At 48.7% G+C, this 22,467-nt stretch overlaps 1 protein-coding gene across 1 annotated transcript in view; it reads right to left on the reverse strand.

Annotated features, from left to right (window-relative positions):
- The window catches only part of tns1a (tensin 1a), a 61,267-nt gene extending 38,970 nt beyond the window's left edge, over positions 1-22,297 (reverse strand). Inside the window, 4 exon segments of the mRNA XM_035150692.2 lie at positions 3,645-3,682; positions 6,273-6,387; positions 22,204-22,225; positions 22,227-22,297. Coding sequence (XP_035006583.2) covers positions 3,645-3,682; positions 6,273-6,387; positions 22,204-22,225; positions 22,227-22,297 — 246 coding nt within the window.
- Between the last annotated feature and the right edge of the window lie 170 nt (positions 22,298-22,467).

Raw genomic sequence — 22,467 nt, forward strand, 5'->3', positions numbered from 1 at the left:
CAGCGACACACTCGGCATGTTAAACAGAACCGCAGTGGATCCAGAGGAGAAACACAAACATGTAAACAGTGTTTCACAAAACAACGCCAGCGGCAGCAGAAGATCTCCAGCACCGTTGTTTACATATTCAAACTCCTCTCGCTCGTCCAACCTCTTCCCATCATCCCCCTCCGGCCCTGCCTCCCCCTGCCAAACCTCGCCTGCGTCGTCCAACCCGAGCGCAAACCGCCGCAGCGGCATTCCAGGAGGCTCCTCCAAGACATGGCGGGGATAAATCATGAGGAATAATGAGGGCTTGTTTCCACGCAGGGTGAGGGAGAACAGAGCGCTCACAGACGCTGCGCTCCTCAGTCAACGCCAGCGCACAGACATGGATACTGATGGTATGTGATTGGGTGGATCTGTTTGCATAGCTCTGATGCAGCGGTGCCAAACTGAATCCTGGATCCAGGCGGCGGGACGACCCGAGAGGAGTTCACCCGTAAAACAGCAGGATGCCGCCGTGAAATGCAGGCGGGGTTGCCATGGCGACGACACGCATAGACACCGCGCGCACAAGTAGAAGATGAGGAGGAGAGAAGCTGAGCGACGCCTCAGTCGGCAGCAGCAGCTGGTTCTCACCTTCAGCCAATCACAGCCGGACGGGCACGCTGTGAGCCAATCACGCGGGACCCCATCTCCACCCCCCCCTGCTCCACCTCAAATAAACCGAGGGACGACATGTCAGCTTCCAGTGGTGTTCTACCTCCTCACCAAAGTCCAGCTTTATCTCTAATTTGGAGCAAACCCTTTTCATCGAAGTCAAAAAACTCTTGGTAGCCCAAATCAGAATCAGGTCTGCATGGTTCCCCTCGGCTCTAATAAGCTTTGAGCCTCTTTTAACATGTTGCTTTGCTTTTATCACTCTTTTTACTCACAGATGTGACGCAGCTGTTTTCAGTGAGAGATTCAAACTCAAACCCTTCTGTTGTTTTCCCGCCCCCGAAGAGGAGAACGTTTTCTCACTAACTGTTGATCATACATTTATCTTTTCTACCAGGACAAGATAAAATGCTCTCAGCTCGAAACTTAGGCAAATGTAAGCGATGAGATCAGTTTTGATTTGAACATGTTTCTCGATAAACAGTCTGGTTTCTGCATCTGAGACATTTAAGTTCAAATACAGAATCTTCTTCGTCTGATTTATTACCCCGGAGAAGCCGCAGCCTGGAGTCAGGTACAAAGAGACGGACGTGCAACAGAGACGCCTCTGTCTCCAAACCACAGCTTGGGTGTCCGGCCAGATTTCAGTCGCAGCCACAACACCCCTGTCCCGACAAGCCTCCGCCTCAACACAGACACCCACAACAAGCTCAGCGAGGTCGCCAGAGTCTGTCTCCTGCACGCCGCGGGACGAGGACGCGTCCATCGCCCAGCTCCAGCGTTCTCTGGGCTCCAACAACAACTCGTTCACACAGAGACGCCGGCGGCTGGACGGAAAGGAAAACAGAAGACGAAGTGCAGCCAGAGACGACGAGCCGCTCCTCCTCGAAGCCACATCACTGGACGTTTTGTCTTCTGGACGTTAATGACGGAACCGCACGTGGTCACGGGTTCTCACAGTGAAGCAGAACGAGGCCGAGGAAGGAAACACCGACCACAGGATTTCAAGATTACAGGGACGTGGGGAACTTAGTATTTTCCAAGGTGCGATAAGTGAATCGAACGTGTTTCTGTTATTGTTATGTGGAGTTATATCGTTTGAAAAGGTCATTTCTCTCTCATGTTGCTGCAGTTACTCTGGCCACCAACAGGTGTCAGTAAAACCACAAAATAAATTCGTGACTGGATCATTAATTAACCATCAAGGCGTAAAATACGACGCCATCATCGAGTCTTTGTCACTTTTCTTCCTCTTTGAAGTGAAATAAAATGATGGTGTCTCACGTCACATGTTAAAGTCATTTACCTGCATGACACCCTCGTTCAAATCAGCTGTAAAAGCACAAAAGAGCCGCATGGGGACGACCTCATCGTGCTTCATAACAAGTCGACTGTTGGAGGTGGACGTGGAGTCAGAAGAAGAGACGAGCCTGAGTCCACACGTGTGTTTGCACACGGACACGACTTCTCTCCGCACTTTTACAACCCTGTTTGTTTTCAGGAGGCTTTCGATTGGACGGAGCCAACGTAAATGTTTGGTCGGGATGAGCCCAAGAGGAAATAATAAAATCTGGATCTTTCTCTTTTCACTTATCCACCATCCTCTCAGACACTCGTCCTCCTCGTCCTCCTCTTGCTCCTCCAAAACATTTCCTGCCCAGCGAATGACTCATGATTCTTACTCCCGGTTATTTCGCCACAGAATATCTCTGCCTGGGTTTTGAGGGTTTTGATTTCCCCTCAGATGTTTTGGGAACACGGAGCGTTTTGTCCTGGCGACGGCTTTAACGGATGTTTTTTTGGGAAAAGTGGGAGAGGAAGTCAGAGTCGGGGCGAGGTGAGGAGAGGGGAGGAGAAGGGAGACGTCTCAACGTTTCTCCCCTCGGTGCAGTCACAACTAAAACCACTAAGAATAGTCCTGCTGCGCTCTTCCCCTCCGCCCTTTTCCTCCCTTCCTTCCTTTTCATTTACTCGCCCCGTTCCACTGCAGACCGGGATCAAATGTGGTGAGTGCGACTGTGACGAGCTGGAAAAGTGGAACGTGAGACTCGGTGCAGAGACGATGGTTCGAGTTCCTCGGGATGAAGCCACTCAGCTGTTTGTTAATCAGAGCGAAGCTGCACAGTTGCCTGATTAGAAGAGTTTATCACTTTCTGAAAGACGGACGTCCGAGCTGTTTGATTCCTCATGTTTACGTGTGTCTGGTAAAAACACCTGGAGGAGCCAGAGGCTTCGGGGGGGGAGAAACCAGATGAGACGGTTCTGGTCTCCGAGGATCCCCAGCTTGTCCCGCCCTGTTGCCTAGCAACAGAGCTGCAGATGGACACGAGGAGCACGTTTTTATGCCCATTGGTTATTTAACGTAAGCTGTTCGATTGAGTTGAAGCCTGACACATTTAAATGCACAAGCATCGGACAATTTGAAAAGCAGTTCACCACTGAAGTGCAAAGAATCCTGGGATAGCTCAGCCCGGAGAGGGAGCCATGAATAAAGATGGACGCTGAATGAGATGTGACATATTCCAGAGAGCGTTCTGATTGGACGCAGAAGGAGTAAACGCCGCTGAGCGGGAGGTGAAGCATCAAACCGTTAAAGGAGATTTAGTCGTACAAACACCCGGATGCTGAGATGAACGAAGAGTTAAGAGCAACAGGACCGAACCTGGAGTTTTCATTACCCCGAGACGTTAATGACGGGTTCGACCGAGCCAAACCAACCAGGGCTTCACGCCATAAACGGAAATATGATTCAGGAAAATGGTTTTGAAGTCATAAAACTGTGTTTGAGGGTTTGTCACATGATAAAAGAAAACTCTGGGTTTTAACAAGACAGGATTCCTGTTCGATTCCAGCAGCAGCAGACGACATACTTCAGTGTTCAGCTCATCTTGTGTGGTATGAAGCTGTTTTTGTGAATGTGAAAGTTCTGCAGAGTGAAAAGGAACAAACTCTGTGAGCTGCTCTCATGCACTAATAATACAAACAAGTCAAAGATGTCTTACCTTCACTTCACATTTTCTATGGCAGGACAACCGGCACGCTGCAAGACACAGACACAACGTCAGACACAACACAAACACACAAACACAAACACAGCATGAGGTCAGTGCACGAGAGAGGATGAACATCCTGCAGGTAAAGAAAAGAGGAACGTCCCAACATGCTGTGGTGCTGCCCCCAGGTGGCCACACGGAGCAAACACTCATGGATTTCTACTTCTTCACACTTGAACTTTGACTCACGTAGAAGAGTCAAACTCTTATACGAGTGAGATATTTAACATCATCACAGGAAACCCACAGGGCGAGAGGCGTTGGTGCAGGTACGACTCCTCGGCCCAGCTCACCTGCTGCCTTGCTGTCTGCCTGGGTGGGCCCCGGGCGTGTGTGTGTGTGTGTGAATGAGAAACAAGTCACTGCAGCGTGGAAGCCGGAGAGTTAAAGAACTGCCCCGGTGGTCTTAACGAGAGGGAGACTGTTCGAAACACACTGTGGTTAATTAAGTATAAACCTGTGTAACGGTGATGAATGGATTAGGTGGTAATTATTCTGAGGTGCTGAGACATTAATGCTGCAGAGAATTCAAAAGCTTTTTTTTGAATCTCTTTATATTAACTGACTAAAAGGGATTCTTCTTTTATTTAAATAATTGTAATTTCACATTGCTTTATTGTCGAATCGACCACGACACTTTGACCTTGACTTTAAGTCAGTTGCTGGCTCGCTGCAGCCGCCTGGTTCCTCCGGTGAAGATCGATCTGTGACTTCCTTGGTAAAGGTAAACGGACCAAAGCTGAGTTTGTGAATGAACTTAATCTGAGCGTGTATTGGTTTGTTCACCGGCATCAGTGTGGACGGGACTTTGTACATTTTTCTCCACACTCTGTGTCGCAGTGGGTCCTTGTAATGTTACGTGTTGCAGCCAGACCCATCACTTTAATGAGCAGAGCACATTGCAGGAGCGCCTGCTAAAAAAAGGCGAGGTGGAAATAGCTCTGCGCCGTGCAATATAACCAAATACAATACACTGCCTTCGGGCCTTGTGGTGGCTGTGCATGACTTTGTTCATGGTTTAGTTTTACTGGCCACAAGCTGCCCTGGCAACGCAGCATCGCTTCCTGGGAACCGTGAAGGATGCTCGGATGAACATGTGTCCAGATGTTCTGCCTGTGAACACAGTGACGGCTCCAGTTTAACAGCACAGACACGCTGTCGGTACAGTTTGGGTTTTTTTTAACTGGACGACTTTAACATTTACATTTTAATGCTGCTGAATGAAAGGGAATGTAATTCTCCAGCGCTGCTCTCTCCTCTCTTTGTTTCCTCTGCTCTCTCTCTCCCCCTAAACCCTGATTTCTCTCTCTTTATTCTGCCTCACTCCATCCCTCACCCCTCTCTCCCCTCTTCTCCCTCTTATCTAGGCTAATGCAGCAGTAGCAGCAGCAGAAGCAGCAGCGTCCATGCTAATTTTAACAGCAAATCCTCCGCCAAAGCCCCACACATGCCCGCTCTGTCAGCTCAGGACGCTGCGTTTGTAGATCAGAAGGAAAGAGGGAGGGATGGGGAGAGAGGAAAGGAAAGAGAGAGGCTCATGGCCAGGAGTCATCTACTGTTCATTTCCACAGGACTTTTTCTTGGAGCAACAATAAAACCTTTGCTTTGTCTAATATTAGACTTGGAAACGTGTGAGAGAGAGTGAGGGGGGGAGGGCCGGGGCTTAAACGTGGGGGAGGAAGAGGGGAGAGAAACTCAAGCTTCACACTGTACGTGCACAACACAAACACAAGGGACAGAGAGGATGTGGAATACATATTTTTAAAGTTTTGGATTGTTCTGTTAAATCCCTCATCATCTTTATTTTGTCTACAATCTCCTGCTGCTCCTGAAAATGTCCAGACTCTATTTTACAGACATTTTCCAGAATTCATGTCGGGGAAAAAACCACTGATAAATAGTTTTCAGACTTTAAACAACAGATTAAAGGAGCAAATATTAATAATCCCGTCTTTCTTAGAGCGAGAAGACTCACACTTAGCTCAGCTTGAACTACGGAGGCAAACCAACACCTCTAGAGCTTTTCATTAAAAAGGGTTTTCTCACAAAAACTACAAATGAATTTCTACAAAACTCAGTGGAGGGATGGAACTCATGAGATTGTGGCGTGGATCTGGACAAAGGGGCGGATCCAGGATTCTTTATCTCCTGATATCTGTGAGTGTGAAACTTGGTGCAGCTTGATTTAAACCTTTACATTCACTCTGTCATCGGCTCGGCAGAGAAAAGTCCCACAGCTGCAGTCCCTGCTTCCATTTTCTCAGTTTCATATTAAAAAAAAGCTCAAGAAAAACACGTTGATCTAATATTTTTAAAAAAGGTCTTGAGTTCGTAACCGAACCCTCGAGCAGCTGTGGAACAGTTTCCAGTTTCCTGCAGGTGAATAAACACATATTTCATTCCTGAATTCCTGCTGTAAATTTCCTTTTTGTCAACCGTTGTTCTCGTTCATTCCTTCAGGAGGAAATATATTTATGAATGAACTTCCAGTCCTGGAATTTCACCCGGCCTCCGTCTGGCCACAAATCACTGGTCCGATCTCCCCGTCGTCTCGGATTCCACGTCCCAGACACTCACCTTTGCAGATGAGGCCCTCCTTGGTGATGGCTTGCTTGCATATATCACAGCTCTTGGCCTTCTTGAATGGCTTCAGCTTGAAGGTGTGTGTGTGGACGCCCTCCAGCTCGTCGGGCTGAGCGAGGAAGAGGAAGGAAGAGGAAGAGGGGGAGAGAGAGAGAGGGGTGAGTCAGTTGAGTTGACGGCCAATAGAAACACACTCAGAGATCAGTGATGATTTATTCGTCTGCGGCTGCACATGGAGGTTTGATCTCGGCCTTCGATGGCGTTCGATTTCACATTTTTCATCTCCAGATGTGACAAGATGAACAATTCTCCTCCTTAAAGAGCCCAAGAAAACATTCAGTACTTGATTATTATTTCTTATAACTTATAAAGAACTGTGTGTTTAAGTACTTTCCATTTAAAATCTTTACATATTGAATATTTCTAGGATTTAAACAGTTTGTTGGATCAAGCAGGTGATTGTTCTCCTATTTTCAGAGTCAGTAAATTATAAATTCTTTAACTTGTGCTTTCTCAAAAGTGTTACAGACAAATGTATTTATTTATCAATCGATAAAGGGTTTGTCATGAAATGTAAACATCATGTTCTTCGACCACACGTTATCATCAAGACATTCATTTGCACAATCACGCACTTAAACTGACACGGCTTGGTGTGAAATATTGCAAATGCACGTACACGCACGCACACACACACACACACACACACACACACACACACACACACACACACACACACACGGTCCGCCCACCAGCGGAGGATGTTTTCACTTTGAAGTTCTCTAATTAAACCACTAATTAATGATGAAGAGGAGAAAGAGGGAGAAAGACGCCTCAGAGCAGCCAACAACCTCAAAAACTCGAGGAATGATACACGCATGCACGCGAGTGAGTGTGTGTGTATGTGTGTGTGTGTGTGTGTGTGTGTGTGTGTTGTATGCATGAGTTGGGGGATGGGGGTTTGCTGGAACATTTTCCCGAGCAGCCTGAGGACAGCAGCTCCAGAAACTGAGCAGAGCAGTGAAAATTGGTGTGAGCAAAGATGATGATGATGATGATGATGATGATGATGGCGGCGGCGGTGACGAGGATGAAGGTGGGTTTGCAGTTGACGTGCTGCTCGTGCTGCAGGAGGACGACAGGGGAGGATCCCTCCGGTCCTCAGAGAGATGAGTTCCATGACGGAATGTGTCCCTGAGGTTTCCAGCAGATCGGGACGTTCCCTCCAAACATCAGAACGTTACTCAGCGTCGATCTGATTATTTAACCTGGAGCGAACTAAATGCAGATTGTTGTAAGTGGGTCACTGATGTTTCATGTGCAGGTTCCTCGACTCTAATGCAGCTGGAAACAGACTTTCTCCTTCGTCGCGAGCGAGTCCATGAGATTCAATCAGGTTTCATGATGTCGCACGAGGCTGTTTAAGTGTTTCTGATCTGCTCTTTTCACAACGTGAAGGTCAAACTCGTCAGAATGCAAAGACAACAAGGACACGTGACGAACTCAAGACGTGCTGCTCTTTTAAAGAAGCAGGCGACGGAGAGCAAACCCCCTCCTGGATTCCCCCTCGTCTCTCTCTCCACCACCCGTCCATCGGAACACGCCGCTCGGTGAGTCACAGTGATGATGTCATTTCCTCTGTGTATTTGTGCAGCTGGGCCGGTCTGGGTTGGGCTCCGCTGGACTGTAAATCTCCTGCTCGTTACCGAAAACGCTGCTTCTTTAATGGTCACCTTGTTTCAACTGTCACCGAAGCAACCGAACAAATAAATCAGTGAGTAACTGTCGTCGAGGGACGTTTCTTTACAGCTCCTCGGTTCGGTCTGAACCCAAACATCAGGTGTGAAGGTTCCTCGGACCGACGCCCCAGAAGAGGTGGTCTACGAACCAATCAGTGGAAAGTATGGAACGCATGACGCCTGGTTCCTCCACTTCCCACAATGCAACTCAGCACCTCAGCCTGGGTTGCATTATCCAACCGACTGGTGAAAGAGAGAGTAAACTGGTGCCATCCATCTTCTGCTCCTTCATTCCTCTCTCTCTCTGTGCCGCAGTTCATTTGGCTCGGAGCTTTTCACCAAACTGTATTTCTCAGCGTTTTCCTCGCTCTCCTATCTCCCTAAATCTTAATGGCTTTTGTCGCAGTGTGACTCGCTCGCTGTGGAGGCTCCTGAGAGGAGTCGTGCCCGACCTTGGCTGCACGCGGCCGGACACTCGGACGGTTCACAACAGGTGGTTTCCACACCAGCAATGTGCTGATACGTCCCGTACACACACACTTCATGCTCATTAATGACTTCACAGTTTGCTGCTGAATTAAACAGCAGCCAAGCTTTACACTCATTAAAGTGAGATGATCCATCATGGTCGCTGGAGGAACGCTGAGAGGGACGAATAACAAAGGACCAGGAGGGACAGTGAAGTCCGTCCTGTCCCAAGAGGAATACAATTATATAAATGTCTCTGACGTAAAGTTAAATAAGTTTTTGCAGCGTGAGCTTGGTTTTAAATCAAGGCTGAAGCATCTTGGTGCCACTCCACAGCCTCCATGTTAAAGATGACCTGGCACAAAGCCGCCGGGTAAACCAATCACATGCAGCCAGCTGTGTCACAGGCAGGCGCCATGGTTACCTGGCTGCCACGGCAACTTGGGTCAACGTGTCCTGTCAAACAATGATGAATGAGGTAGGACAAAAAAAAACATACAACCACCAGTGTACACACACACACACACACACACACAGTGAGTGTCACCACACCAGGAGTGTAAATGGTTGTTGGACGTCTGCCTCGCAGCATCTGGGATTCAGAGGAAGAGGGAAACGGGCCTCAGCAGCTTGAATAACTCGTAATGAACACAGAGATCGTTCTCAGTTTCTTTCTCGCTCTCTTTTTCTGGAAAACTTTTTGGTTTTCAAGGTGTAAAGTAGTCACTAAAACTTAAGTAACTCAACCCAATTCGATAATAAAAAGCCTGTTTCACTTTCTATTAAGGCACATTTTGTAAAATATATATATCAGCTGTCATTAGCTGCGAAATCAGATCATTTACAATCATACAAATGATTTGCGGACGTCTTTCTTCCATTCGGACGCCTAAGAAAGTGATATTTCAACGTTTGTGCTGCAGTTGTCCACAAGACGAGCAAACCCAGAAAAAGCCCGTCCTCGGTGTCGTGTCAGAGGGAAAGTCCCCGGAGACGGCAGGGAGAGGAAATGGAAGGAGAGTTATGTCGAGAGACAGAAAGAGGAGGACAGCAACAGAGGGGAAGGAAATGGAGAAAGCAGGGTGGGATAAAGGGATGGAGTGTGCAGACTAAGAGCCGAGGATGGAGGGAGAGGAGAGGTGTTTCTTTGAGTGAGTGTGTGTGTGTGTTCAGTCATATAGACAGGAGGCCCAGTAAATCAAGGCTCTGTGCTCCTCTCCCCCAGTTGCACTTAGCTAATGAAAAGCATCACTACGCTACCTCGACCGCAACCCCACTTAGAGCCGAGATGTGGGAGCAGGAGGGGAGGAGGGAGGAGGGAGGAGGGAGGAGGGAGGGGACGACTCTTTCAAAGGCACTGCTCCGTCCTTCTGCTCCGACATGACGCCCGGACACAAATTATACCTGGCACATACAAATGAACCTAAACCAAAGTCCGGTCACGCATGTGTGCACTTAGGACGTATACACACAAATACATGAGCTCATGCTGATGGTTCCAGCTGTAAACACAATTTTACTTAAACTAAAAAAATATTTTTTTAGGAGAAATGCACGATTATATTTCTCAAAAAAGCACTGAACAAAAAGAAATATCAGCAAAACTACAAAACACCTTACGCTCAGTAACAGAGAACTAACTATTTACCAGCTTTACTATTACAAATACTGTACGAGCCATTTGTTTGGTTGCTGTTTGATGAAAACTCAAATCAATGATTCAAAGTTTATTCTTAATAATGTGACGCTGTAACAGTCCTGACTCTTTTCTACCCACATTTGAATTTGCATGTCCCCTGATCTACAACATATTCGACTGCCAAAAGGAAAGCGACACACACACGACGTCAAGGGTAAATGTTTGTCGTCTGGACTTCCTGTTTACACCAGGTGCATATGTGTGCGTCTGCATCGGGGCCCCGACGTTCAAGTCTGCACTGGAACACTCACATCAACACAAAGTCCCAGCGTCAGTCCCACAGATGCGCGAGGGACATGTCTCCTCTAACGAGAACCTCCACATGTGGCTCCGGTTAGTCCGAGGAGAGTCTTTCTGCATGAATCTCAAAACACAATGAGGGGCTCGCTGCAGTGGAGACGTACGGTGTCGCTTTGCGTAACGATGTGATTTGATGCAGACCCTGTCGTCCACTGATCGTTAAGTCAGCGCCTCCCCTGATGTGCAGTAACTGGCTCAGAGGAACAATAAGGCAGTAAATACAGGCCTGTGGAGATTTAGCAGAAAGATCACATGTTGTGTTTTTTCTTATGTTCTACCTCCTGAAATGATTTTGCATCTGAAAGCAAAGGAATCCGAGGAGAACGTAGAAGGAGTGACCTGGCTGATGAGGAGCGAATGAGCCACCTGGGGTAAGAAAGACCACGCGGCCCCACGCTGGACGAGGTGACTCAGTGAAGTGGAGCGTGAGGAGCAGGCCCCACGGAGAGCGAAAGACGAGGGAGAGAGAGAAAAGTCCTGCAGCCCCACCCCGGCCCGGCCCCCGGCCCCGGGATGAAAACGCGGAGCCACACCTGCTTTCAATTTCCACCAAATTGAAATTCTGTCAGGAACAATGAGCGCCTTTGTGAGACAGAGGGAGGGAGAGAGAACCCAAACGAGAAACACAAAAAGAAGTGAAACGAGAACCACAACGTGATATTTGTAATATTCCGTGTGTCTCGTGAGTGTTTGTGGGTTTCCATGTGGCAGCGTGGTGGACAACGAGCCCGACGCCCTGTCTGCTCTGCTCAGGGAACTTTCTCCTCTTCGTTTGAGACCCTCGTTCTCACGTCATCGTCTTTTTACAAACATCTTCCAATGTGCAGGTTTTCCACTCAAATGCAGCCTGAAGGAAAGCGAGGACAACTTCAGCTCCCAGTCCTGGTCACAATCTGGATCCTACATTTCCCATCATGCACCGCAGTACCATATTTCTCTCCCTGTCCGCCTGGTCAACACTTAACTGATCCAGGGACGGATCATTCTGTGTGGCAGACTCGGCGTCACCTCGCTGTAAACTCGTCCTCCGCTCTTGAACTCTCCGTGAATCTCAAACGCACAGATGGTGCATCAAACAGCTGAAAGTAGCCGGGTGGCTGAGGTCAGTGGGCAAGACGCCTCAGATGAAAACACACCAACGTTTGTTTCACCAGCGTCACTCGGCGTGAATCGATCGGACGCGTCCTGAAATCCTGCAGATTAACGAATCCAAACTTCGACTCCGTGATTTATCTTTCCAGGAGACGGGAGAATAAGAGGGAAGAGTGAGATCTCTTATCAGGAGAGTCATTATTCTGGGTATAACCCTCCAGGGGCCTCCTGCACTGTGATTATGTGCACGTCAGTGATTGGCAGAACAGAGAGTAAAGCCTGTGGAGGTAGAAATCAGGAGAACACACACTGTCCGTCCCTACGTCCATACGTCATGGGAGTATGGATCAGTGTACGAGGACATACACACCAGTTCAGGATGTTTTATTTATGGCTCTGAACACATCGGATCCCTGAGGTCTGACACTGTCGGCCCACTGCCAGATTGTAGTAGATTCCTCCGTCGAGCATCGGCACGCTGGGTGCGTGTGTGTGCACGTGAGGCTGCATGAATGCATCAGATCCAGCTGTAAACATGTGCACGTGAGGGCCGCAGCTGCTGCAGTGTTTGCGTGAGCGGGGGATCGGTTCGATACCCGATGTGGACGCAGAGACACGGAGATCAATGAGCTGCGATCATGAAGTCTCGGCTGCTTTTATGATCGTTAGTCGGCTGCTAATGAAGGTTGAACGCCGTGTTTGCTAATGAGCTCTGGTCAGTTCGGGTCCAGAATAAAGAACAGCACACGGGAACACCTCGGCTTGAATCGAGCACTCGGGGAGTAAATATCTTTGTTCAGACTAAACAATGGATCAATAATTCAAAAATCATTGACAGATTAATCACTAATGAAAATAATCCTTATGTCCAGGCCTCTGTGAGGGCAGAGATCCAGACCCGGTGCCCAAGGGCAGTGCACGGAAGCTGGGTCACGGTCCGGCTGCCGGTGGCCCCGGGGCCCTGCAGGGAGGCGTCCGGTCACATCGCGTATAAATCACCTTCTCACAGATACTGGAGCATTGTTTAGCCAGAGTGACGGCTATCCACACTCAGGGGACGCTCGGATTCTCACAGATACAGTACCACCGGCTGTGCACGCACACACACACACGTGCACACACAGATGCAGCGGTTGGCAAGCCGAGAGGAGGCTCCGGTGAGAGCTGCAGGGATCTGTGGCTGCGGACCGACAGCCTGTGAGGCAGCTGAAGAGGACATGAGCTCCCTGTGGAGGCTGTGAACAGAAACTGGGTCTGAGTGCAGTTCCATGTCAGATGGAGGTGGACATCATCATCACAAACACTAATATCTGCACCGATATCATCACGGAAGACACGGATCGAACCTCAACTGGGTCTTTCTACGGCGTTAAAAACAATGTTGAGCTCAATCCGTCTGAAAAGTAAAGATCTGTGTCCGCCTGGAGAAGAGAGGAAGCTCTTTATCCAGTCAAGTTATAGATTAATAAATAAATATCTGATCATTTCTTCTGATTTGTCTTTCCCTTTTTGGTTTGTGTGTTTTTTCTAGTCCCAACTTCAAGTCTTCTTCAAACAGCTGATGTTCATTTAGTAAACGATGGTCCCATTGGGGTGTGGATACCCTGTGATTGACAGCGAGCGCCGTCCAATGGGTGCAGGTTGCAGGTGCAGGTGGGCGTGCAGTGTCCTCCAGCTCCCAGTCAGGCTCCGCCCCCTGCTCCTCTAAGTATGGTTACTTCGCCGATGATGACGCCGCCGTAAACACACCGGGATTCGTTACCCGGATTAATCTGCTCACTCAACGCAAGCTGATCACTTCTAATACACGCTGGGCCACACACACATAGATGGAGAGGTGACACACACACACACACACACACACACACACACACACACACACACACACACACACGGAGAGGTGACACACACAAAGGCGTAACGGTCTTATCAAATTGATTTTCAGAGCTCTCAGCGGATTCTCAGTCAATAAGAGACTCTGTTGGACAACTGAAGACATGATGGATCCACCGTACATCTCAGCCTGCAGAGTTTCAGCTGCACTCGACCACCATAAAACAAGAGAGTCATTATATTATATATTTGAAATATTCTTTACTCCGCAGCAACTGATATCAACTAAAACCAGCAGAAAACCACGAGGAAGCAAAATAACAATATTAACAAGCTGCAGACACATGACTACAGAACCAGCTCTGCCACAGTGTGGAGTGAAAAAGTTTGATTGAACTTTATCATCATCTAAAACAGAATAAACCAAACAAGATGTGTATTTACTTAATTCAAGTTCCATATATTTGTGTTTTCTTTTTATTTACAGTTACTTATAATAGAGTTTATGATCAAACTGTGAAATATCAAACCTCAATTACATTTCATAAGGGATTGATAACGACATCTTAGGAATGATTGATATTGATTTTAGATTTCTTTCACTCTCATATCGGGGGAGGCCAATAATCCATATTGATGGTGAAGTGATCAGGTTGTGAGCTTTAATCCACAACGTGAAAAGACCTTTAAAACTCTGCAACATCAGAAATGCCTCGCCGCTCTACAGTGAAGATGAAACGGTCTCCACAGGAACAGGAGAACCTCCGAGGTGTGTCGCTCTGGCACCAGAGAACACCAGGAACACAGGAGATTCTCCACAGACGGTGTGGAACGTGGTATCGGCGGCGGTGCTGTGTCAGATAACGTTTTTCTGTTTGTTATTTGTAGCGCGGCGTCGTAGCATACTGCCGAGCCGTAATGAGCTCACAGACGTATTTTGCCGGCGCTGCAGGAACTCTCCTGCGTTTGTGGCTGTTTTCTGTCGGCTTGTCAAATCGAATATTCTCTCTCTGTGCGTGGGGCTGCTCAATTATTAATAGCATGTATTTGAGGAGCTTTCTCAGAACGGGCCTCTCGCACGTCACTCAGCTTCCGCTCGTTACTCCTCCCGCTCTCGCTGCTGATGTCACACCTCACGACACTCGTCACTCTTTCCCTTCCCTTCCCTCCTCGGCGTCTCTCTGTCATCGATGATGTTGGATGTGGACGAATCCCATCTGAAGCCTCCGCCTGCATATGAACTGCGTGGGAGCTTCTCCTCCCATCCTGCCTCTCCCCCCCCCCCCTCGCATCTAAATGGCTCCACTCCGAGCGCCAGAAAAGTAGGACAGATGCTTCATTTAACACTTGGGTGCCATCATTACGCGCTGTGTATACATTAAACCACAGAAACAGCTATGAATCCACCTACTTCTCCGACAGAGATGGTGTTACGCTGCAGCTCAGAGCATAAAAACCCAGGTAATGAAACGTGTTAACAGAAGAAAGGCCCTGGTTCTTCACGCTAGCATACGAGGCTCAGTTCGCAGGTCACAGGTGCAGCAACAACACAACAGCTACACAGGAACTAAAACCCCATGTTCTCAGGTCAAATCCAGAGTCCACACGCAACTTCTTCTTTCCCATGATGCTGCGTGGAGAGCCCCCCCCCCGGTTCCTGATACACTCCGTCAGTCCCAGATAGGACGAGAAGCGAGCAGCAGCAGATTAAATTATACAGGAGAAACCAGAAATAGCTCGAGTGCCGAGGCCGCATGGACTCGACGCAAGAACACGCCGAAGCGAGTCGCCACAGAGCAGTCAACTAGATTAGTCCTGCACGGATCACCGAGCGGAGCCGGCTACTGTAGGTCGGCCCGTCGGGCTCATGCAGCTCCGGCGAGGACGAATGAGAAGGGACCGCTTGACCTTTAGGGACCAAAGCAGGACGGACGACAGAGGACGTATCGAATACACAGATTATCTTAGAATGAAGTGGTTTCATTAGTTTATTCTAAAGTAAAAATATACTTGGATGGAATAGTCATTTTTAAGTTGTAACAAATATAAAAAGTGGTGAATGGTCTTTATAATGAATATTTTATTTAATTTGGGAGATGGCAAGTTTTTAACATCGTAAATTTAAATATTTGTGATGGCGGCGTTTCAAAATCTCAGTTAGAGTTGATTAGAAAAAAGTTTTTTCAGGTTTCAGCCAAATCTTTGAATCCCTGACACATGAAACGCCTCCTGGAGCTGGAGGTGATGCTGCAGTGTGTCCCCCCCCCTCACCCCTCACACAGGACAACATCACAGACTAGATCAGGTCCTTCATAGATTAGTCTTCTTTGAAACCAATCGTTTTCCAGGACCACGTTGACCTTCTCCTGACGACCGACCCACATGCACTCTTGCATCCATCCCCGAGTTCTTACCCAAAACATGCAGGAGAGGCAAACCCACGTCCTGGCCCTTCCTGCCAGAGCGGAGGGCAGCGACAGAGACACGGAGGGCATCTTTGAAAAGAAATAAAAATAAAAAAAACTGCCACCCGTGGACTCTCCCAGCCTCACGACAGAAATCCACAGTATTCCCAGAGATTCCCGGTGGTTCCACGCAGGCTGCGGTGACACGGATCCATGCCAGACATGCGATGTGCACGGAGGGTGGGGAAGGAAACGCTGCTCTGGTTTTCTCTCTCAGTCCCTCATCTCAGCTCCCTCCCTCCCTGTCTTGCTCTGCGCCCTCCACTCCTGCTCCTGCACTTTTGTTCACTCTCTCACTCCTGCCCTCCTCTTGAAGAGAGTGGTAACTTTATTCCATGAAGTAAAAGGGGGGAGGTGAGTCCTGGGCCTTTATTTTTCTCCTTTCCAATCCTCCCCTCTCCTCAAATGATCCTTGTTAGTCCCTCCTTTCTCCCCCTCACACACACTCCATTCATTGACCACACTCCACCCCTCTTCCTTGCATCGCATACCTCACCTCTCCTTCCCTCCACCTCTCCTCTGCAAGCATGCTCGCTCATGTCTGCGCTAATGTCACTTAAATTTTTCATCGGCAACCCCTTCCTGCTTCCAGATCTCCTCTGCTCCTTCGAAATATCTGCAGGACTGTGACGCAGCCGAGTGGTCGGACAAACTCGTGCAGAACTAACAGGTACCTGCTGCAGAAGTTGTTGGCAGCGTATGAAAACAAGGAACATGTGGAGGCTCGTGCACGGGTCCTGTTCATCACATCATGTAGGGTTTTGCAGGAAAACGGACATGACTTCTTCTGAAAAGCCATAAAAAGAGAAATGATCCACTTTTTCTTTTCATGCAGGTTCATTCTAACTGGATCTGACCTGAAAGCTTCACAGGGAAACTCCGCCATAAGTCCTCACTCATGGATATCAGTCCTCTCAATGTGTCTGATTATCTTCATCAGGATCCATGAATTAATGTCTGAGGAATCAGGGAGAATCTGTGAAACATAACCCTCACGGTGGAGGTGAAAAGGTCAAAATCTTCGTACACAAACATTCACGGCTATTCAACGCACCAACGCCCGGAAGTTCAACGAGCACCAGAACGTCTAGATTAGAAATTAGCGCGTCCACCAGGGTGTCATGTTTCCATCACTGTCACTCAGAGCCGATAAAAACCACTAAAGTTACAATACAAACTTGAAAACTGACACAGGATCAGTTCCTGGCCTCTGTGTGCTGCATCTTCCCATGTTCCCTGCGTGTGCATACAGGGAACATGCGTGAGGGATGGCTTTATGCGTGTGTACATCCATATAACGTACAGCACTGAATCAACATAATATCAGCGGTGCAGACACATTACATCACTCCACAGTCAGATCCATAAAGGGCTAAGAGCCAATTCATTTTGAGAAAACACCCTCTATTGATCCCTGCTGCACTCCATCACTTCCACTGTAACAGTTACCTCCGTCCATAGGCCGAGCTGACACATAATCTGTGTGTGTGTGTGTGCGTGCGCGTGCACTGTATTTACATAATGTCAGCAAACAGCAGAGTGTGCACACGTTGCAGGATGTTACTGGTTGTGCAGCAGCAGCCATGTTCACTGAACTGGTTTTTAAATGGATTTGTGTGTGTGTGTGTGTTTGTGTTTCCCCGCAGCCGGCTGCTCTAAACTGGGTTGCTAGCAGCCTCTAGTGGCCTCCAACCCACCGTCCGACACCCACTGCAGATTGTGGTGCACATGTCGACACACACACACACACACACACACACACACAGCTCATGCACGCAGCTCGGGTTGTTGTCTTTTTCTGTGCGGGTGCAGCCAGAGGAGCCGTCTAAGTGATACTTCACTACCTGCAAAAAGCATTGATTTTAGAGCTGCTATTGGGAGTGGTGTGTTTTCTCAGTACAACATTTTTGCACAGTGAGGTCAGGTTCTTATTCCCTAATTCCCAATGCAACATGCCGGAGCTCAGTGAAAACACACACACACACACACACACACACACACACACACACACACCCATGCAGAGGGGAGTTTAGACGATCACAGGGCGGCTCAGGCTATTGCTAAAGATATTTAAAGGTTTTTATGCACATGTGCACGTAGCGACAAACGCACACAAGGAGCAACAGCTGCAGCAGAGGAGAGGAGACAAGAGGAAGAGGAGAGGAAACACGGGAGGAGATGAGAGGAAGAGGAAGAGGAAAGGGAAATAAGTGAAGAGAGGAGATGCGATGAAGAGGAAGAAGGAGAGGAGACGAGGAAGATGAAGTAGGAGAGGAAGAAGAGGGCAGGAAACAAAGGAGGAGAGGAGACGAGAGGAAGAGGGAGAGGAGATGAGAGGAGAAAAGAGAAGAGGAATAGGAGAGAGGGGATGAAAAGATGAGAGGAAAAGATAAGAAGAGAAGAGAGGAAGAGGAGATGAGAGGAGAAGAGGATGAGAAGAGAAGAAGAGATGAAGTATTCCTCCGTCTCCTCCTCTGTCGCTGGAGAATCCATCACATTAAAGCTTTAATGCTAAAATAACAAAACATCCATCAAGCTGAACGCCGGCCCAGAAAACACTGAACCATTCAGACTCTGCGGGAGCAGAACCTGCTCGCCGCTCGCCACGGCCGACACCTCTCAGCGTGAGAGCCTATTGGAGCGTTTGATAAATACAACGAGCAATGAATGAGGTTTTCATGCATATGCTGGAGAGGCAATCTGGAGCGAGAGAATAAGGAGCCATTCAGCGGACAGGTTTCCCATCAGCCTCTTCTCTTTTGGCTGTCCGCAGCACTGCCTGATGGGAATTTACTGCCCGAGGAGACATTAGTTAAATAAATGGGGAGGCAAGTAAACATATAAATACAGAGAGGAGAGAAGAAGAGAGGGAACTAAGGGTGAGGAGGAGGATTTAATGAAAAGGAGACAAGAGGAAGAGAAACATGAGGCGAGGAGACACAAAGAGACGAGGGAATTCGGTGACAGAAAGGAAGCAGGAGAAGAGGAGACATGAGGAAAGGACATGAGATAAAGGAAAAGAAAAGGAAGGGGGTAACGATGAGGAGAAGGAAAGGAGAGACGAGGAATTGAAATCTGATAAATGAAGGAAAAGGAACAGGGAAGAGAGGAGGAGGAGATAGGAGACAAGAGGACATGAGGAGAGGAACAGAAAGAGAGAGCAAGGAAAAGAAAAGGAAGGACAGGAAATGAAGGGACAAGAAAAACAGGAAGTGGAGAGGAGAGAGGAAGAAAGGGAAGGAAAGGAAGGAGACACTAGAAGAAATGAGGAGAGAGAGAAAGGAAGGGAAGGTAAGGAAACATGGGAAGTGGAGAGGAGAAAAGAGGGAAGGGAAAGAGAGGATTTGAAATTGGAAAAAAGAAAAGGAACAGGAGAAAGAAGAGGAAAGAGACAAGGAGAGGAGGAGAGGGGAGATGAGAGGACACAAGGAAAGGAGACACAGGAAGTGAAGAGGAGAGGATTGGACAGAAAGGAAGAGCATTTGAAAAGACAAGGAGACAGGATGTGAGGGTGAGAGAGAAGGAGAGGAAGCTCCATAGAACCACAATAGCGTCACCATAGTAACACACATGGAGAAAACACCACATCACCTCTCTCTCTCTCTCTCTCCCTCTCTCTCTCTCTCTCTCTCTCTCTCTCTCTCTCTCTCTCTCTCTCTCTCTCTCTCTCTCTCTCTCTCTCTCTCTCTCTCTCTCTCTCTCTCTCTCTCTCTCTCTCTCTCCTCTCTCTCTCTCTCTCTGTCTCTCTCTCTCTCTCTCTCTCTCTCTCTCCTCTCTCTCTCTCTCTCTCTCTCTCTCTCTCTCTCCTCTCTCTCTCTCCTCTCTCTCTCTCTCTCTCTCTCTCTCTCTCTCTCTCTCTCTCTCTCTCTCTCTCTCTCTCTCTCTCTCTCTCTCTCTCTCCTCTCTCTCTCTCTCTCTCTCTCTTCCAGAGCACCACCCATTCATAGTCAAACACAGCACATCTCCTCCTGTAGTAACCCGGCCCTGTCGTGCGGGGACTGCCGCGTGAGCCCCGTTGCCATGGAAACTGAACACCTCGCGGCGGCCCTCGGAGGGAAGACACACGGAGTCGTACCTCTCCACTTTCACCTCCCTGCCGGTCACGTGGCGAGCTCCGAGTGCCGCAGCCGGAGCGACGCAAACCCGGCGGCGACTTCAAAATCACGTTTCGTGGGCACAAATCATTTCAAAACTCGCTGCTGAGGTCACTTGACAAACTTTAAAAGTTAGATTTAATGTTTAAATCCGAGTTTATAAAGGGAAATTTGTGTTTTCATGAGGAGCCCACGCGTGGATCCGGCTCCTCTGATGCAGAGTTTACACGTTTAACAAAGAGGTGACGATCGTCAGTGTAGCAAGTGAAAAGGTTTCCCGCTGCAGCACGAACATATTCACATTTCTCTTATAGAAACCAACTTTTCAACGATAATCTGGAAACAACGTGGATACAAGAGAGATTCATCGAGAAAAAGAAACGGAAAATACCTAAAATATGTTGATTTACTCTAAAAACAAGTTGAAATCTTCTTGGAAAATGACAGAGGACTTGAACGTGGACATGAATGAGGTCTTCTCTGCTGTGGGGCTGCAGGAATGATCCTTCTGAGCGGAGCTGACTTCACAGGTCGGACGGATGAAGACGAGCCCCTCGCCTGAATAATGAGGCCGGGGTCAGTTTGAAAAAAAATGGTGCAAGAGAATTCCTTCACCACATCGATTCGAGCGAGCGCCGCTGAGAGCGAGAGGAAAGCTCACACAAAAGGAAACGAGGAAAAAAAGGCCCGAGCTGAAAGCTGAAAGCTGCGTGAATGAAGGTAATGTGGATTCATTGTTTAGGGTCAAGGGGATGTGCGGTATAACAAGTGTGTGTGTGTGTGTGCAGAGGCTCCACGCACATTTACACACACACACATACAAGCGAGTGCGACAGGGGGGAGTGTGGCGGGAACGAGCGTGGTTGTGGAGATAAGGAGCTGCGGCAATGGGGCGGGTGGGAGGGGGCTGCTGCTGCTGCTGCTGCTGGTGTTGGTGCTGGTGGGAGGGTGTTGGGGCTCAAAGAGACGGGCGGCTGCAGCAGTGCACGCTTCGGCGTCACCGACAGCTAAACCCCCATCGTCGCCAGACTTTATTAACGCCAACGCCGCCCAAGCTAGAGCACCGCAACCCTCGAGTTTCCACCTGGATTGGTGGAATTAGCCAAAGTTGAGGATGTAAATATAGAACATGACGACACATGTGAAGTCCTGAGAGGTGTTTTGACTTTTAGAGGGTATCTGAAGTGGTGGGACATTATTTCTAAAACCTGCTGAGGACGCAGTGCATTACGCTGATTGGCTCTCCAGCCTGAGGACGACTGCTTTGCTCTAGAGACGCCTGTGTCGTTTAAAAAAAAAGAGAAAATCGCCCCCAAAAAACAATCCCACCCATCGCCATTCACCAGAGCATCACCTCAGGCACCGTCCCCGCATGTAAGTGCGCATGTTGGAGCGTGTCCGAGTGAACGGGGCCGTTTAGACGAGCCGGAGTTGTTACACATGATTGATTATCTGCAAGAGAAAAGCAAAAAGGGGAAAGATTGCAGTGCAGGTTTGGGTAATAACGTCGGCTCCGGGGAACCAGACAAAGGAAGGAGAGCGTGTGTTCGGCTGATACCATTCACTGAACTCAGATTGGCCTTTCCTGCTCACACACATGTGCCATATATACGACCAGCGGAGATATGATGCAGGGATGAAAAGCCCACTAGATCTAAAGCCTGCACATAGCACGGCGTGCACCAGCAAGGGGGCGGACAGAGAGGAAGAGCTCCTTCCTGGGGATACGCAAAACCCCCCAAAATAATGGTGCATCACAATTCTGCAGTTGTGAAGGCAAGGTGACCCGATGTACTGGGAGAAACCGACATTTTGCTCCAGGTGGTTTCTGCAAATCCCAAAAAAATCTGCTCCCCTTGGTTCCCCGGCTTCTCTATGTGGAGCAGCCGCCTGGAGACCACTTGGAGATGTAACACTGACCTTGAACCAGCAACTAAGAGGGACAGCGAGCAGCCCTCCAGAGCCCGTGGTCCGTGGCGTTTTCACAGCTACGTCATTTGGTGGTCTAGGTGAAGCCGGCTGCTGAGTGGCATGATCGAGCACAAGGCCCCTCCAGATGGAAATGTCATGCAGGATGAGGAATCCAGATGTGCTTGATATTGTGAAAGAAAGTCACCTGCACGGGCTGAGGTGACACATGAAAGATGACATGTGCAGAAGTCATCCATGCCTCCCCCATCCTCCCCCTCCCTCCCTCCCTCCCTCCCTCCCTCCCTCCCTCCGTGGAGGTCTTACCTTGTCTCGCTTGGCCCCATGGCGGGAAGAAGCAGGCGAAGAGGAACTTGCCCCAGCTGATGACGGCAGCCAGGCACCAGTTGAGGCGAGCCATGCCTGCGTCTGTCCCGTCTCGTCTGCCAGCCTCTTAACCCCCCCCACCACCACCACCTCGGCTCCGATTTAGGATCCTGCAAAGCCCCCAACCCAGCAGAGACAGTGGACCCTCTTGTCTTTGTCCCCGGAAAGAGAAGAATGTAAACGACTGGGGATTTATTTTCCTTT

This window comes from Hippoglossus stenolepis, chromosome 24 (assembly GCF_022539355.2).
Source record: "Hippoglossus stenolepis isolate QCI-W04-F060 chromosome 24, HSTE1.2, whole genome shotgun sequence".
Taxonomy (NCBI): domain Eukaryota; kingdom Metazoa; phylum Chordata; class Actinopteri; order Pleuronectiformes; family Pleuronectidae; genus Hippoglossus; species Hippoglossus stenolepis.